Genomic DNA, 15,898 nt, shown 5'->3' on the forward strand with positions numbered 1-15,898 from the left:
GCGGACTGCAACTCCCGGCGTCCTTTCGGTGGCCAAAGACTACGATTCCCAGCAAGCTCCGCGTCCTGAGACTGCGAAGGGCGGGGCGGCAACATGGCGGCTCAGGGAGCTGGTGACCCTCTAGATGCTAAGAGTGGAAAGGCTCCACTGGCCCAGCGCATCGACCCTACTCGGGAGAAGCTGACTCCCGCACAGCTGCAATTCATGCGGCAAGTGCAGCTCGCCCAGTGGCAGAAGACGCTGCCGCAACGGCGGACCCGAAACATCGTGACCGGCCTGGGAATCGGAGCGCTGGTGTTAGCTATTTGTATCCATTTGGACTGTAGACTCAGGGAGACTGCATATGGGGGCAAGGGAAGGGGAGCAGAGGCTTGTTGAAGGACAGTGTGGGGGTGGTCGAAGGAGCCCGAGCTGTGAAAGTCTAACGCTGAGCCAAGCGTTTATTGTACCTTTCTTTGTCATTTTAAGGTGGTCTTTTAATATAGTTTATTAATGATGGAGTCGGGGTCATGACTCAGAAGAGCAAAGGGTAGAAGATTAAATCACTGATTCGAGAGGATGAGAGATTAACAAGGGTGGTGGAAGCAAGTCTAGGAAATAAGAATGTGCATATTCCAAGTGGTTTCCTGAACCCACCTTCCCAGATGGTTACACTCTTTACTCGGTGTCCCAGGAGCGCTTCTTAGATGAGCTGGAGGATGAGGCCAAAGCTGCTCGAGCTCGAGCTGTGGCAAGGGCATCAGGACCCTGAACCAGATGGGCATCGCACATCCCCAACCTGCTGGAGCCCCTTCTCCTGATGGATGATGCCCCATGAACATGTAGAAATTGAAGCCTGCTCACAGCGTTGCTGGCCACCTTACTACCTTGGATGATGATTGAGCCCAAGAAGCCAGAAATTTATACATTTGGCCATTGTCAAGGAAACATTGCCCACCTCTCACTGTGTGTGGTAGTGGAGCCTTTTTTGTATGTAGTTTGTTTCATTGTTTGCAAGGTATCCGACCTTGGGTTTCTCAAGCTTTCTGACTTTGTGGTTTATCCCCTTCACCTCCCAGGAGCTGGGAGGAAGGAGGGCAAGAGGTGGGCTATATGGGAGTGGGTATGGCAGCTCTGTGCAGTGTTGGAGCCTACAGGAAAGATGGGGTTAGGTTGAGAATAATAAACTGAGTCATCTGTCTTGGAGTCAGATGGGTGTGTTGGTGCTGACACTTCATGCTAGGAAGCTCCACAAGCAGTAGTTGCAGCAGTGGCATGCCCCAGGGATCCATAAATGTTTAACTAGAATTACTTTTTCTGTGAGATCTTTCCATCTGATTTAAGGGAAAGACCGTGGTGGGTCACTGGGCAGTTTGATACTGAACTATATTTTTGGGAAAGGAATGTCACTCTTCTGTTCTCTACCCTCAAGAATAACACTACTCCAACTTTACTGCCTTTCCCCACCGGATGGAATCAGCTTGGTGAGGTGGATCATTGACCTTGCAGTTTCCTCATGAGCTGCTGCTAGCAGGAAACCAGAATGCTGGGCAACTTTCACCCCGGCCACTCATTGTGAAAGGAAAGTCCCTTCTAAATCCTCCCCTTCCTTACCCCACAAGCCTTTGCCCCCAGTTCTTAAGGCCCAACAGATACAAATTCACAGAGTCCTAATTCCCACATTTTTATTAGCTGCTGCTAATTCTAGTGTCCCCCTCCACTGGCCCAGCTGGGAGTGTGCCCTCTGGAAACATCTGTGCTTGGGTGGGACTGCTTAGTGGTTGGCTCTTGGCTGGGAGGCGGCAAGGATGCAGATGGTAGGCTGCAGACTTTACACCTTCTACACCCAGCAAATAGTTCCCACGTTTGGCCCTTCCCTGTAATGGAACAGCACTCTCTGGCCTTTTATTCCCTCAGTGCCGAGGTCTTCCTTGCAGAGTTGTGTCGGTCAGCAGATTCTGAGAGCACAAGCTCCATGGTGGGCCCTGGTGTGGGGGAGACACGTGGCTTCTGTTCTGAATTCACTGGAAGAAAAAGAAAAAGCACTGAAGAAACCTCTAGGGTGGGAGGAGGGTGAAGCTGCAGCCAGTTATCATTCCCTGGGCTCTCCCTCCTTTGGGCCCGCCCTCACCATCCTGCCAACATCCCCGGCGAATGTCACCCCCTTGCTTGCCCGCTGCTCCTGGGAGCCGGTGCTGCTGCCACTCAGGGAGTTCCTTCGTATGATGCCTGGGTGCAGGATGGGGAAGGAGAGCACTGAGTGAGGGAAGGGGTCACGGGGAGAAGGGGGCTAGTCCCCCCAAACCAAAGGCAGACCCCCAGGGCCTGAAAGAAATCTGGATCACTAGGGAAGGGGACTTGGGAAAGATGGGAGCTGGGCAACTGCAATCTCACCAGGGCCTGGGGGTTCAGAGCGCTGCAGGCTGTTGCGTCGGGAGGTGGGGAAGCTGCCCTTGGAGATGCGGCGCTGGCGGCTGGACAGCATAGCAGCTGGAGCCACGATGCCTGGTGGGGGCTGCTTCCCAAGCCTGCTGTACAAGTCCTCAATTTCCTTTTTCTGTAGTGTCTGTAGTGCCTCCACCTCTGACAAATGCCTGAGGATGCACCAGGAGCTTGAGAGGGCTAGCCACCTTTCTTGCTCTCCCAAGTCCACCTCTTGTGCTCCATCCTCCCCAGACTCACTTTTGTCGAAGACTCTGCAGCTCAGCCCAGAATTCCTCATCCTCCCCACTGCTCTCTGATTCCTCACTACTCAGACACAGGCTGCTGTAGGAGTAGTTCATCCATACTGAGTTGGGATGGCTCAGGGGTGGAGGGCTGTCCACCACTCGGGGTTCCTTCCCACTGTCCCCTTCCTCCTCAACTCCAGCCCCCAAGCCCTCAGCTGCACGGTCACTCTCAGCCAGAGCCTCCCTGGCCTCTGGCCCGCCTCCAGCACTATCCTCTGTATCTGAGCTCTCTGAGGTCAGCTGAGGGGTTGGAGGCTTCAGGGAATCAGAGAGAGTTGGGGATGTTGGTTGCAGGGGAAGAGGCTCAGCTGGTTCTTTGGGTGAAGTCACCTGGAAACGCCCAACAAGCTGGGGCTTTCCCTCTGTAGAGACAAGGAGGGAGTCATGGAAGGAGGAGAGAAATCAGTGGCAGGATGGATATAAAGTGGACTGAGGATAATGGGTAGGGGAAGATCAGTGGTCAGAGGCCTCACCTTCAGAGATAGGCGCCAGTCTGGCTTCATTCAGGAGTGGCCGAGCAGGATTTGGGGAGGCCTACAAAGTGTGGGTCCGTGAGGAGAGAAATGATGAAGAATGAAGCCCACCTAATTATCCCTCTTGGTGCCCTACTCACCTCACTCTCCATCTCAGCTGTCAAAGCTGAAGGCCTCTCCTGGCCACAAGGAGCAAGGGGAGTGGGAGGGGGCAGGCTCGGTAAGGGACCAGGAGAGGCTCGAGGAGACTGGGAAAGGAGTCCAGGTGAGGGGGACAGCAGGGACTGGGCCACAGTCATCACAGCCAGTGAGAAGGCACTAGCCAGAGACAGGAGAGGGCCTGCTGTGGGGGAGGGGATGGGAGAAGCAGAGGGGCATGGAGGAAAGGAAGGAGGCATAAGAGTGACCTGAGAACAACTGGGAGAGAAGATGGGTGGAGAACTAGGGAGGAGAGAACTCTGTGAAAACTGAGAGGACGGGATTGGAAACGGGGATGCACCGGGGGAGAACAGAAGTGGAGAGCTGGGGGTGTATGAAGAGAGATTTGAGGCCTGGGAAGAAATTGGGGAGAATGGGGAGGAGCTGGTATGACATGGGGGATAAGTGATAGGGAAGATGGGACTTGGGAAAACAGAGGTTCCAGGAGAAAATGGGTTTCCAGGAGACAAGGGGGTCCCGGGAGAAGATGGAGGTGTGGAGAAGGCTGCCCAGCTGCTCTGCTCCAGGGAGGTGCTGCTCTGAAGCTCTGCCGGGGAGGAGGGTGTGTTGAGATTCCAGTCTTCCATTCCCTTCGCCCTTCCCAGGAACAACCCAAGGGGACAGAAGTCAGTACATACCACTGGATGGGTTGGGGAAGGGGCCCAGGAGGGCAGGCAATGGTGCTGGCTCCTCCTGAGGGAGAGAAGGGGGCCCACAGTCACAGTGGGGAATGGCCAAGTCTTAGATGGAAGGTTTCAGGCTGCAGTTCTTAAGCTAGGCTAGGACTCATGGACCTCTAGGAGTCCACAGATGAATTTCAAGGAATTCAAAAGTGTATTTGCTGAAATATTTATAGGTAAAGGGGCATAATGTCTGCAACTTACTCTGGTTCAGAAAAAATATGTGCACACACATATAGAGGGGAGAGAGAAAAAGAGAAAGATAAAGCTAATGTGGCAAAACTCTTGCTGCCTACAAAGAGTATCTTTGTACAATTCTCGCAACTTTTTTTTCTGTCTGAAATTATTTCAAAATAATGAGTTAAAAGTATGCATTGAACACATTATTCTAGAACAAAGGTCCATGGCTTTCCTCAGATTCTCAAATGGGCCAAAAGCCACTGTTTTAGGTTCCCGGAAACGAAGAGTTAGACCCAAGGTGACTGGTGAGGCAGAGAGTAATGAAGCCTGGAACAGAGTCCATTTCCCCGCAGGTGCCCAGAGGGGTCTGACCTGGGGTCCCAGGGGGTCTTCAGCAGCCTCCACAGGGCCAGTATCTCTCTTCAACAGGGTCTCCACTCGCTGGATAATCTCCCGAATCCGGCTCAGGAATCCAGCTCGCTCCGAAGGCAGAATGAACTCGTTATATACCTGGCAAAGGGCAGCAGGAAGGGGAGGGAGGGCTCAGTTATCCCACTCATCCCTCTCCACCTGCCCTGATCTTTAAAAATCAACCCTTCACCCTACTGCATCTGCCAACCACTAACCTAAAACAAGTATTTAGTAAATATCTACTGTGTCCCAGGCACTGTGTGGTTTAAGAACTACAGCTTAGAGGAAATATTCATAGGATGCATGTATTACCAGATGCTTAACATATCTTATCACATTTAACACCAATAGCTTTCTGGGGGCTATATTAACACCCCCATTATAGAGTTAAGATAACCAATGCTCAAAGAGGTTAAGTTCAGTCTGCCCAAGATCACAGGATTTGCACTCCGATCTGTTGAAAGCTAAAGCCTGAGGTCTTTCCTACTGTTGTCTCACATCCTCACATGCTTTTGGACACGATATTGCTTGCATAGGGCTTATAAAGTATAACACACACACACACACACACACACACGCACGCACACACACGTAAGTAAAAATAAGGCAATAAGTGGTAAATATAACATTCAATTCCACAAACACTTATTGAGCCCACGCTATGTGCCAGGCATTGCACTAGGTACTGTGAGGAGCATTAAAATAAGGTCTTGGTCCTCAAGAAGCCCAAAATCTAATGGAAGAGACACATATATACAGAACTCCATATACTGCAAGTCATCTCATGGTAGGTAAGGCATTTATGAATGAGGGACAGATAAAAACGCTATTCTAGGAGGAGGAGGAGAGTTGTTTTTTAATAGATACAGAGTTTAAGATTTGCAATATCAAAAAGTTCTGGAAATCTGTTTCATAACAATGTGAATATACTTAACGTTCATGAACTGTACACTTAAAAATGGTTAAGATGGCAAATTTTATGTATTTTTTAATCATAATTTTTAAAAATGCTATTCCGGAGAGAGAATGGCTCATACCACCATGGGGGAGACAAGAGAGCTGGGATGACATCACAGAACTGAGCCTGGAAGGATAAGTAAGAAAAGCAACCCTTTATTGAGGGCCTACAATGTGTGGACACTTCTCATACATTATATTGTATTATATCATTTCTCTTCTCATATGTATTATATCATGTCTCATAAATTATATCCGAATATCTTTGCAAAATAATTATCACCTGCATTTTACTGATGAGCAACCGAGGCTCAGAGAGGTTAAGAAACCTGCCCAAGTTCACTGAATTAGTAAATAAGAGCTGAAATTTGAACTCAGGTCTTACGTGAAAAGTCCACTTTTCTCTGTTCCATGCCATTTTTCAGGAAGAGAAGGGCAGTGCAGGCAGAGAGAACAGCATGAGTAATAGCTCTGAGGCATGAAAAGTCATGGCACATTCACAAAATAGTGCAGACTTAAGTATAGCTGAGAGTGCTGTGAATTTTAAAGGCCGTGTTCCAGAATTTGGAACTTACTCTGTAACCACAAATAGCCACTAAAGGTTTTGGGGCACAAGCAACAAGGTCAGATGTAAGTCTTTGGAGAACTCTGCTGCAGAGGAGTGGAGGAGGAACTGGTAAGGAGAGAAAAGAGGACAACAGATCCTGGGTTCAGGGGGCAGGGTCACGGAGCCTGTGTGGGTCTGAGGGGCTTGAAAGCCCAGTAGAGAAGGCTCTCAGGGTGAGACCTCTGAGCAGAGGGAGGCAGAAGTAAAAAGGCACCCAGCCTCTTCAGAGGACCATTCACAAAACAGTGTGGCTGGAGGGAAGATTCTGGAAGGGTCAAGTAGCTTGATAGAAGGTGCTAAGCTTGAGTGCCAAGTGATATTTTGTCTTTGTCCTGGATACAAGGTGAATGACATGATGGAGGAGAAGCTTGTCAGGAGAAAGTTCCTGAAGCCTGACATTTCTCCATTTACTTTCCTCCTTTACCCAAGAGGCTGGTGTCTACCACCCTCACTCCACTGAAACTGGTCTCCCACAAAGACCTTCTCTTGACAAAAGCCGGCCTGATCTTGCCTCAGGCTTCACCCTATGTCATCTCCTTGAAATTCTCCTCATTCAGTTTTTACTAACATCTTTTGGGGCTCCTTCTACCTCTCAGTCTCCATCTTGTGTCCTTCGATGATCTATTTCTCCTCCCATTCCAAAACTGTGGGTATCCAATGAGACACACTCAGGCCCTCTATACCTCTGGTTTTGCAGGCCCATCTCCCTTCAGTTCTGTACTGACGACTCTGAAATTTACCTGTCTCTGTAGCCCTGCCTGAGCCATATCATGCTCCAATGAAGAATCTTACCTTACCAGTCTATCATTCAAGCTCATCGTGACCCCTAAAAGAGCCTACTTCCATTTCCAACTTCCTCTTTCCTTTGATGGTCTGCTCCCATTAGTTCCTCCAAGCTACAAGTTGCCCTTGATATCCCCTCTCCCTAATATCCTATCATATCAACTCAGCAAATATTGAGCATCTACTGTGTGCATTTTACTATGTCAACAAATTGCTGGATTGTAATTTATTTTCCTGAAACAACCCTCAGATTCACCCCCTTCTTCTTCCCTCCCACCATAAACCATTCTCTCCAGTCCACACCTGGCTTCTTATACCCACCTGCCAACTAGATTCCCTACCCCCAACTCCCTCCCACAACCCATGGCAGACTGGTCTTCTTAAAACCTACTCTCACCATGTTATACTCTGCCTAACTCTTAAGACCATCTATAACCCAGGTCTATTCTACATGCCCAACCTCGATTCCAGAAGGGCTCCTATTAGAACCCTTAATTCTAGTGGTCTCTTCGTGAAGCCTGCCCTGTGGCATGTTCCAAGTCACTCCCTACTTACATGCCTTTGCTTATGCAGTACCCCCACTAGACATGATCTTTCCACCCTTCATTGTCATTCTTACCCATCTGTCCAGATTTTGCATAAGTCCTACTTCTTTCCCCTGCTGCCCCCAGCCCGCCTTTACTCACAGCCACAGTATCATGTGTCTAGCATGTACTTCACTGTAGCACTTGTGTATATCCTATGTTAGTCTCTAATTGCTCCAGCTGAGGATCCAAACCTCACTGGAGAAACAAATCTCCAAAACAAGGATAGAGATGTCTTCAGCGTCACTGTGCTGAGTGCCACCAATGCTTTAAAAACTCTTGTTGTTGGAAGAGGAGGTGGGGTGCATTCAGCACCAGGCAACATCAAGAGGGAGACTCTTGTCCCAGGCCGAAAGATTCTGTCCTCATCTCTCTCCTCCTCACCATGGCAGCTGCAATCTCTTCCGGGCTGTCGCCATCCAGATCAAATCGGAAGGTCACCATCTTGCTGTTGTGTGTCTGTAGCTGGCACTCAACCACTCTGTCATTCTGGTCTGAGACCTTCAGATTCAAATTCAGCAGAAGGGAGGAGGTCAAGACCTCTGTCCTCATCACATGTCTCTACCCCACTCCAACCAAGTGATAGTGGCTAGATTGGAACTGGGGAGAAGACCCTGCTCCCAAAATCTGGTATTAGAACATGGCCTGGCTGCCACTTGGGTACCAGTCATACACTGCTACTTCCCTTTTCTGGCCGACCTCCTCCATCCTCCTGACAGTTCCTTCCTGGCCCTGAAGGTTATTGCCCATCTCTGCCCCTTTCTTACACTAGTGACCCGAAGCCGGGATCGGGGTCTGCGCCGGAGATTTCTCCCTGGGGGTTTCCTCATCCGTCCCATCCCTTCACCCATTTCACTAAGGCCTGATGCTACATCCGAGGCATAGCTGCAAAAAGGAAAGAAGATAGAAGAGTGTCAGAATGGACACTGGGACTCTAGAGCTCCATATGTCTCACCCTAGCACCCCAACTCCTACCAGAACTTACTTGTCTCCAGGGCTAAAGTCACTGCCAGGGCCAGAACGTGGAATGGATAGGGCAAAAGCCTGAAATAGGATATGGGTTCATGAGATCAGAGGAAGATAATTGTTCAGATCCAGGGAGATGATTTCAAGGATGCTGAGGTAATAAGGAGATGGAATTAAGGAAGATGAGGATAAGAGTGGTGGATTTCCAGGGACATGGGACCAGGTAATGGGATTGGGTTTCACAAGGAGGGAGACAGGTCACAGGTTTGGAACGGCTGGAAGCCCCTCCCCGCCCAGGTGACCCCCTCTCACCGAGGGCAGGCAGAGATGGGACTCAGCAGGGCTGGACGGCACCCCCTTAGGGGCCTGAAGGGCAGGGTCTGAGGCATCCAGGAAGCCAGAAGAGCTGAGGTAGCCATCAGTCTCGCAATCCGCTGGTGGAGGAGGGAGGGGATCAAAAAATGGGGAAGGGGGTCTGCCTGAGCAAGTAAAGAAAGGCCTGAAGTTTTCCAGAAAGAGCTCCATGGCTAGATGTGGAACGCAGGGTAAGTGACAGTGCTGCTGGGTTGAACTTCTGGGTGGGGGAGAGAGGCTAAGGGACCGAAGTCTCAAGGTCAGAGGTGACTTACAGGTGGTAGATGAGTAGCTGGCATGGCGGAAGAGGAAGAGCTGGTGCTGGTCTGCCTCTGGCTCCTCAGGCTCATGGGGAAAGGCACTGGGGAGACCAGGAGCCATGGGGACAGATGCTGGCTGGGGTTCTGGCGCAGGAGGGAGGGCCTCCAACTCCCTAGCTTTACGCAGCTTCTCACGCTTTCGCTGGATAGCGGCCACCCGTTCACGTACTGCACGGGCCACTGGCTGGTAATCAGCTTCACAGACTAAGCCCAGGGCGACCTGGAGTTGGGAGGGTGAGAAATGCAGTTTGAGACTCTCCTCAAAGGCCCAAAAGAACACTTTTTTCGGGCCTCCAGAATATGAGAGGAAGAGAACCAACACTTATTGGTTACCTACTGTGCCCATTAACTGGCAATTCCTTACATTATCACATTAATTCCTCCCAATAACCTTCTGAGGTAGGTCTTATCAACTCCATTTTAGAAATAAGTGAGCAGTTTATAGTTATACAGTAAGTCAATTGCCTTCAATTGAGGAAGGCGGGAACATTTGGCAATATTTGGAGACTTTTTAGTTGTCATAATTGGAGGGTAGGTGCTACTGGCATCTAGTAAGTAAAAGTCAGAGATTCTTATCAACAACCTACAATGCACAAGACAGTCCCCCAAACAAAGATGTCAGTAGTGTCAATGTCAAGAACTCCTGTAAATAACTAATGGGTCGAGATTTGATCTCAGGTCAGTGCTGTGGAGACTTGCTCTGATGCCACATTTCAAATGCTTCTCAGGTTCCTGACCCATAAATGATATCCATCCTTTCAACTGCCATTTTTCTATTAAGAATCTCATACTCTCTCCCTTCTCCCTCAGGCCTTGCTAAACCAGCCCCCAAGCTTCTGTCTGCACACATTCTACATCCTATGTATACCTCTCCTGGTCCACCAGTTCCCATTTATCATCTTATTCATTTCAATGACAAGCTTTGCTGGGTACATTAAGGAGGCGGGGCAGGGCGATCTGACTTACAGGCTGAACAGCCTGAGTTTAGATCCATCTCTGCCACCTACTTGCTTGGCGCCTTGGACAAAATATTCAACCTCTCTCTGAGCTTTTATTTCCTCACCGATATATCAGGATGTTATGTAGAGTTCCATGTAGAGTTGATAACAATGATCAAATGCACATGAAAGTGCTCTAAGCCATGTACACACGTGGGCTACTAATGAGTTCCTACCATGTGCCAAGCACTGTCAGGGATAGAAAAATCAATAAAATACAGTCTCTATTGCCCTCAAGGAGTTTATAGTCTAGTAGAAAAAAAAAAAACAGAAATGTAACCTGGTAGAAAACAAGACCAATTATGGTGAGTCCTGTAACTGAGGACCTGCTGAAGTGAAAAGCAGCATTTAATTTTGACTCTAGAATGATATAGCCTCCTAAAGTTGATGGTTCTGAGCATAAAGGAAGAAATAGAAAAGAACAAGAGATTGGGGGCGAGGGAGCAAAAAAGAGAAAAATAAATAGGTAGATAAATTGGAAGAAAGGACATTCGAGGAACATCAGATCAGCTGGACATAAAGGCCAAAGGCTGGAGGACCCAGGGTCTGTTCTTGGAAAGAAAATCTTCAATGTGTTGACCACAGGATGTGCATGTGAGTGTATTAGGGAGGAAGGGGCTGGAAGGCACTGGCAGGAGATGTTGAGAAGGATGGATTGGACCCCATCCCCACCACCCCGGCACCCGTCACACACCCATCCTCTGGGCAGTCAGTCCTCTGCTCACCATTTCCTGCGCCACTTCCTCAGCCGCATCCCGGCCTAGCTGGAACAGAAACTCAATAGCCTGGTTGTCCCGTGGGCGCCCCCCTCGCCGCGCATCCTCCATGCGCAGCCAGAGCTTGAGGTCCGGCTTCTCACCATCGTCCTCCTCTGCCAGCTCCACATGCACACCACGCTCTTCGCGGAAGAAAGCGTGAGCCAGAAGGTCCTGAATGGTGAACCTGAAGGCAGCGCTGCGGTGAGCTGAGCCCCACCGCAGCCCCGCCCCCACAACCCACCCCCACCCAGCCCCCTTCCCCGCACCTCTCGTTCTTATCCGTTCTGATGCAGCCCTCAATGATCTCCTTCACTTCGGGCATCTTCACCTTGTAAAAGCTGTTTGGCTTTGTGCCCTGGGGGAAGGGGTCGCATGAGCCTCGGCTCTCCGTGCCCCAGCTTTCTGCTTGACAACCCCTTTCCCACTCCCCTATCTCCACCACACGCGTGCCAGAGGCAGCAACAAGTGCAGGCTCAAAAGCACCGCAACTCCTTCTGGGAGATTTGATTTCGAATCCCAGGTGCCCCATATATTGTCAGTGTGACCTTGAACAAGTCTGCCTCTGAACCAGTTTTCTCATTTGTAAAACGCTGGGCAGAATATTTGCTCTGCTCACTCCGCGGAGCAGCTAGAACGATCGGTTGAGAAGTTAGAAGTGAAATCATTTGGAGTGCCACATACATCATTATTCTAAATAGCTTGTAGTGGAGGGAGGCATGTGTGCACCCAAAATCCTTCAGTGTAAACTAGGGTATCTTTGTATCTAGCCTGTTATCATTAAAGGAAAGGACACTGCACGCGGGCTGGTTAGGACAGGAAAATGGGAGGGACCTAGAATTCCGTCTCCTCCCTGCGTCCTCTCACCGAGGTGACCTTGCGGTAGATTTGCGCGGCATTCTGGCACTCCGAGTAAGGGTACTCGGAGGTAGCCATCTCCAGCATGCACATGCCAAATGCGTACACATCCACGGCCTCATCGTACTTTTCCTCATACATCTCTGGAGCCATGAATTCCGGGGTCCCTGTGAGATCCACAGCAGGCATCAGGCTGCAGAGTTCCCCTTCTGTCTTTGTTCCTGCACGCCCACCCCCCACTCCCGCCCCCTTTGGGCATCCCATAGACTAGGCAGCCTGCAAGTTTTGGAGTGCAAGTGACTGACCCTTTCCCACCGTGGTAAGGGGGAGAGGGGATGCCATAGGTCTCCCATCTTCCCCATGTTCTTCTAACTCTGTGGATCTCAAAGAACCCTGCTAGGGTGAAGGGGGACCCCAGGCTTTCTTCCAATGTGGGGGAGGTAAGAAAGGCAAAGATCCTCCTGGAGGGACGCACCGATGACACTCTTGGCAAAGGAGGCGCGCTTGAGTGTGGCAAGGCCCAGGTCCCCGATCTTGACAGAGCCCGTAGGGCCCGTGATAAAGACGTTGTCGCACTTGAGATCTCGGTGCAGGATGGGGGGTACCCGGGAGTGTAGGAAATGAAGCCCCCGTAGAATTTGGCGGCTCCAGCGCTGAAGGACTCGGGGCTTCATCTCACGGAACCTCCTCAGGTATCTTGGGGAGGGAGCATAGCCAGGGTCGCAGCAGGGAAAGGAGCCCCCACTGAGAAGTTTCCCCAAGCCCCCCACCACACTGCCACCTATGACATCTATGCATCTTCTGTAAGCATTCTCCTAGTCTAGGACCATGCAAGATCCAGGGAGAAACAGTCCGGAGGTGTGGTAAGTAGACATGAAGTTATAGGGCTGCGGCCAACGGAGCTATGGAAGCACAGAAAGGGATGACTAACTGCCCTGGTGTGGGGGAGGGCTCCACAGAGGAAATAACTTTGTGTTGCATACTGAAGGATAAGTAGGAGTTCAAGGGTGAAATGGGGATGGAAACTTTCCAGGGAGAGGGGACAGCATGCTCAAAGGCACGGACAGCAAGCCACAGGGCAGGCTGGGAGGAGGTGCTGGAAATTTGGTTTGTCTGGAATTTAAGCTGAAGATGAGGCTGGACCCTAAGGGCTGTGAGCAGTTTAGCGAGAATGGACATTATCCTGAGGGCCATGGGAAACCTTGCAGGGGATTTTAAGAAAGGGAGTGAGATGGTCAGATTTGCAATAGAGAGAGAGATTCCCCAGGCTGCAGGAAGACAGAATAGCTTGGAGAGGAAAGGGGTAGGAGGGGGTAAGACCCTTGGGGAGTGGGGGCTGAAGGCTCTGAGACTAATGAGGCAGTTGGGGCGGGGTTTAGATGGGCCAGCAGAAAGCCAAGTGGGAAGATATAAGAAGGGACTTGAGATAGATTGATGGGGAAGGAGGTGCAGAGTGGAGAGAGAGGAGGTGAGCCTGGGGAGACCCCAAGTTTTGGCTGGAGCATGAGTGACTCCTTGCTATTCACTGGGTGGGGTGTGTGGGGGTGGTGAGAGATAGTGAGCCTGGTACTGGACCTGGATGTAGAGTTTGGGGAGCCTGGCAGAAGTTCCAGAAGCAATGGGAACCTCCCATGACTGGCTTTCCCACCAACCACCACCACCAGGCAGAGAGCTCACGTCTTGAGTGTGCCCGAGGTCATGAGTTCCGTGACCAGCACGATGCAAACCTGGCCCCTCAGCACCGACTTCCACGAGTCATAGAAGCGGACAATGTTGGGGTGCTGCAGCCCCTTGAGCATCTCCACCTCCTCTGAAAATCGCTGCCGCTCGGCTCGAGACAGTTTCCGAGTCTGTGGGGTAGGGGATGGGGATCAAGGTCACAGTCAGGCCCAGGACCCCCACAGAGAGAGGCATGGGGCACAGGGGGTGGGGCCGGGTCAGTGGGATCACTAGCCCAACCCGCCGTAGACCCCAATTCCAGGTCCGTCCCTTTGGGCTGCTCCTAGGATACACCCATCCTGGGCCTGAAGCCGCCCCCTGGGCCCCCTGGACCCCCTGCTGGACACAAGCGTCTTTATGCAGCCTGGTCCAGGAGCCCTGAGCTCAATAGCGCCTTTGTGGCTGCCCAGGCTGGCCGTGGGGCGGGAGGGGGAGCCTGGGGACTGGCAGCGGGCAGGCAGCAGGCAAGCTGAGCAGGCGGGCGGCCGGTGGGTAAAGAATGGGGCCGGCAAGGGGGTTGGCCCAAGAAACAGAACTGCTAGAACCAGACAGGAGGTGGGAGGGCTACAGAGGGAGGTACAGAAAAAGAGAGGAAGGATCAAGGACCAGGCGCAAGGAGACCGCCCCCAGCCTCATTGGTGTCCCGCCCCTATCTCATCTCCCTCCCTGACCACCGCCTCGCTTTGGCTGTCTCTCCTGGCCTGGCCTAGAGCCTGGGGCGCGGCACTAGCAGGAGCAAGGGGCAAGCCCAGTGCCAAGACTCCAGGGAAGGACCCTTCCCCCAGGCTCTGTCCCCCAGTCCGAATCCAAAGCTGCTGGCCCAGACTTAACTAGTTTCTCCCTCTAGGCAGTAAGGCCCTCTGAACCAATATCCCCCTAAAGCCCATGAGGCTCTGCGCTTTTGAATCTGGGATGAGGAACAGGACTGGGCTCAGGCTGGGGCCAGGGGTCCCTGTCTTCCCCACCCTCAACTATGGAGAAATCCAGAAATCTGACTGCTCCATAAGGGGCCTGGGAGGGGCCCCATCCTTCCACAACAGCCAGAAATCTGGAAGTGGAGAGCACCCTGCCCTACCTCCCCACCTCCATCATTCCAGCCTCCTGCAAAGATCCAGGTTGAGGGAGGAGAAGGTGAATCAGGGTCATGCTGAGGGTCTGAGGACTTAGGGGAAGGGAGGGACCACTTGCAGGAAAGTGGTGAGGCCAGCCATCTCTCAGACCTGAGTTAGCTCCCTACCGGATTTCCTACTATCTCACTTTCCACCTCTCAGGGATAAGTATGGAGACTTTAAAGTAAGAATGTCCAAACCCATAGGGGAGCCACCATATACCACTGCTCCAGTTTCTCTTTCTGTAGCTCAGAACCAGCTAAGTCCATGGATCATCAGAGCAAAGGGGAGGGGGTGGCAGGAATGTCTGGACATTTGACTGGAAAAATACATCCCTGCCTTACTGCTGTCCCCTGGGTCTCCCATCCCAAGACCTCCAAAGGGTGCCATCCCAAGGTGCCACCAAGGGGGTGCCCAGCCGCACCTGCAGCTCACACCAGGCCACCTCCACTGTGGTGTCAGTGTCCAGCCCTCGATACACCGTCTTGAATGAGCCACGTCCAATCTCGATGTCAAACTTGAGATATCGGCCGTCTGGAGACGTTGCCACAGCCTGGGTCTCCATGTCCTCCTTTTCCTCCTGCTCTCGTCGCCTCTCCTGGGCCGCGGCTTCGGGGGCCCTCGGTGGATCCCGGGACCCCGGGCATCCCACGGAGCATGCGAGCTCCGGATGCTCAGAGTCTGTAGCCTTCACCAGGGCTGCCCCAGTCCACGTGCCCTCCGGGGGCTCTTCGGAGTTAGGCGGTGGGCTCCTCGCCGGGATGGGACCAGCGGAGTCCGGAGGATCTGGGGGCTCCGGAACGGGTGAGGCTGGCTGGGACCACGAGCTCAGCAGCCCCAAGTCGACTGAGCTCCGGCGGCTGAGTCGGGAAGAGCGCGGCCGGGGCTCAGCCTTCCCGGAGAAGCGGCGCGCCCGGCGAGGAAGGGGCCCGAGGCGGGATGGCCCCGTGGCAGCGAGAGGGGGCGGAGGCCGCAGCACTAGGTCGGCCTCCGCCTGGGACATGGGGACTGCGTTCTCTGGGGTTGGAGGTGCCAGCATGGGTAAGGGCCCGGCGGCTGGGCAGGAAGCGGCCTGACAGGGAGACTAGCTGGCTGCGCAGCACTCGGGCTGAGCTACTGGGGCCCCAGTCCCCGGCTTTCCCGCCCCGTCCCGCCCGGTGACCCGCCTCCAGCCGAGCCCCCGCCCCTACCTCCCAGGGCCGCCCCCTTGGAGCAGCAAGCCGTGTGGACCCCGGTGC

General features: G+C 52.4%; 2 protein-coding genes across 5 annotated transcripts; one reads left to right on the top strand and one right to left on the bottom strand.

Annotated features, from left to right (window-relative positions):
• The first annotated feature begins 48 nt into the window (after positions 1–48).
• On the top strand, positions 49–1,191 carry COA3 (cytochrome c oxidase assembly factor 3). The gene is made up of 2 exons (XM_039873408.1): positions 49–307; positions 645–1,191. Exons 1-2 carry the CDS (start codon positions 94–96, stop codon positions 749–751), a joined length of 321 nt encoding a protein of 106 aa, XP_039729342.1. The 5' UTR covers positions 49–93; the 3' UTR covers positions 752–1,191.
• A 456-nt stretch (positions 1,192–1,647) lies between these two features.
• Positions 1,648–15,808, bottom strand: WNK4 (WNK lysine deficient protein kinase 4). 4 transcript variants are annotated; one of them, XM_039873391.1, is made up of 19 exons: positions 15,085–15,808; positions 13,510–13,682; positions 12,308–12,528; positions 11,842–11,999; positions 11,244–11,332; positions 11,079–11,161; positions 10,945–10,979; positions 9,177–9,441; positions 8,860–8,981; positions 8,567–8,625; positions 8,349–8,466; positions 7,966–8,082; positions 4,612–4,749; positions 4,018–4,072; positions 3,322–3,929; positions 3,182–3,242; positions 2,662–3,070; positions 2,374–2,573; positions 1,648–2,208 (listed from the first exon to the last, which is right to left on the bottom strand). In XM_039873391.1, the coding sequence occupies exons 1-19, from the start codon at positions 15,697–15,699 to the stop codon at positions 2,072–2,074; spliced, it is 3,663 nt and encodes a 1,220-aa protein (XP_039729325.1). In that variant the 5' UTR covers positions 15,700–15,808; the 3' UTR covers positions 1,648–2,071. The 4 variants fall into 4 exon arrangements, with proteins under 4 accessions (XP_039729325.1, XP_039729324.1, XP_039729322.1 ...); XM_039873390.1 differs by having other exon boundaries at positions 1,648–2,003; positions 2,111–2,208; positions 10,945–11,161; XM_039873388.1 differs by having other exon boundaries at positions 10,945–11,161.
• Between the last annotated feature and the right edge of the window lie 90 nt (positions 15,809–15,898).

Source organism: Pteropus medius, unplaced genomic scaffold (genome assembly GCF_902729225.1).
Source record: "Pteropus medius unplaced genomic scaffold, Ma_sr-lr_union100, whole genome shotgun sequence".
Classification (NCBI taxonomy): Eukaryota; Metazoa; Chordata; class Mammalia; order Chiroptera; family Pteropodidae; genus Pteropus; species Pteropus medius.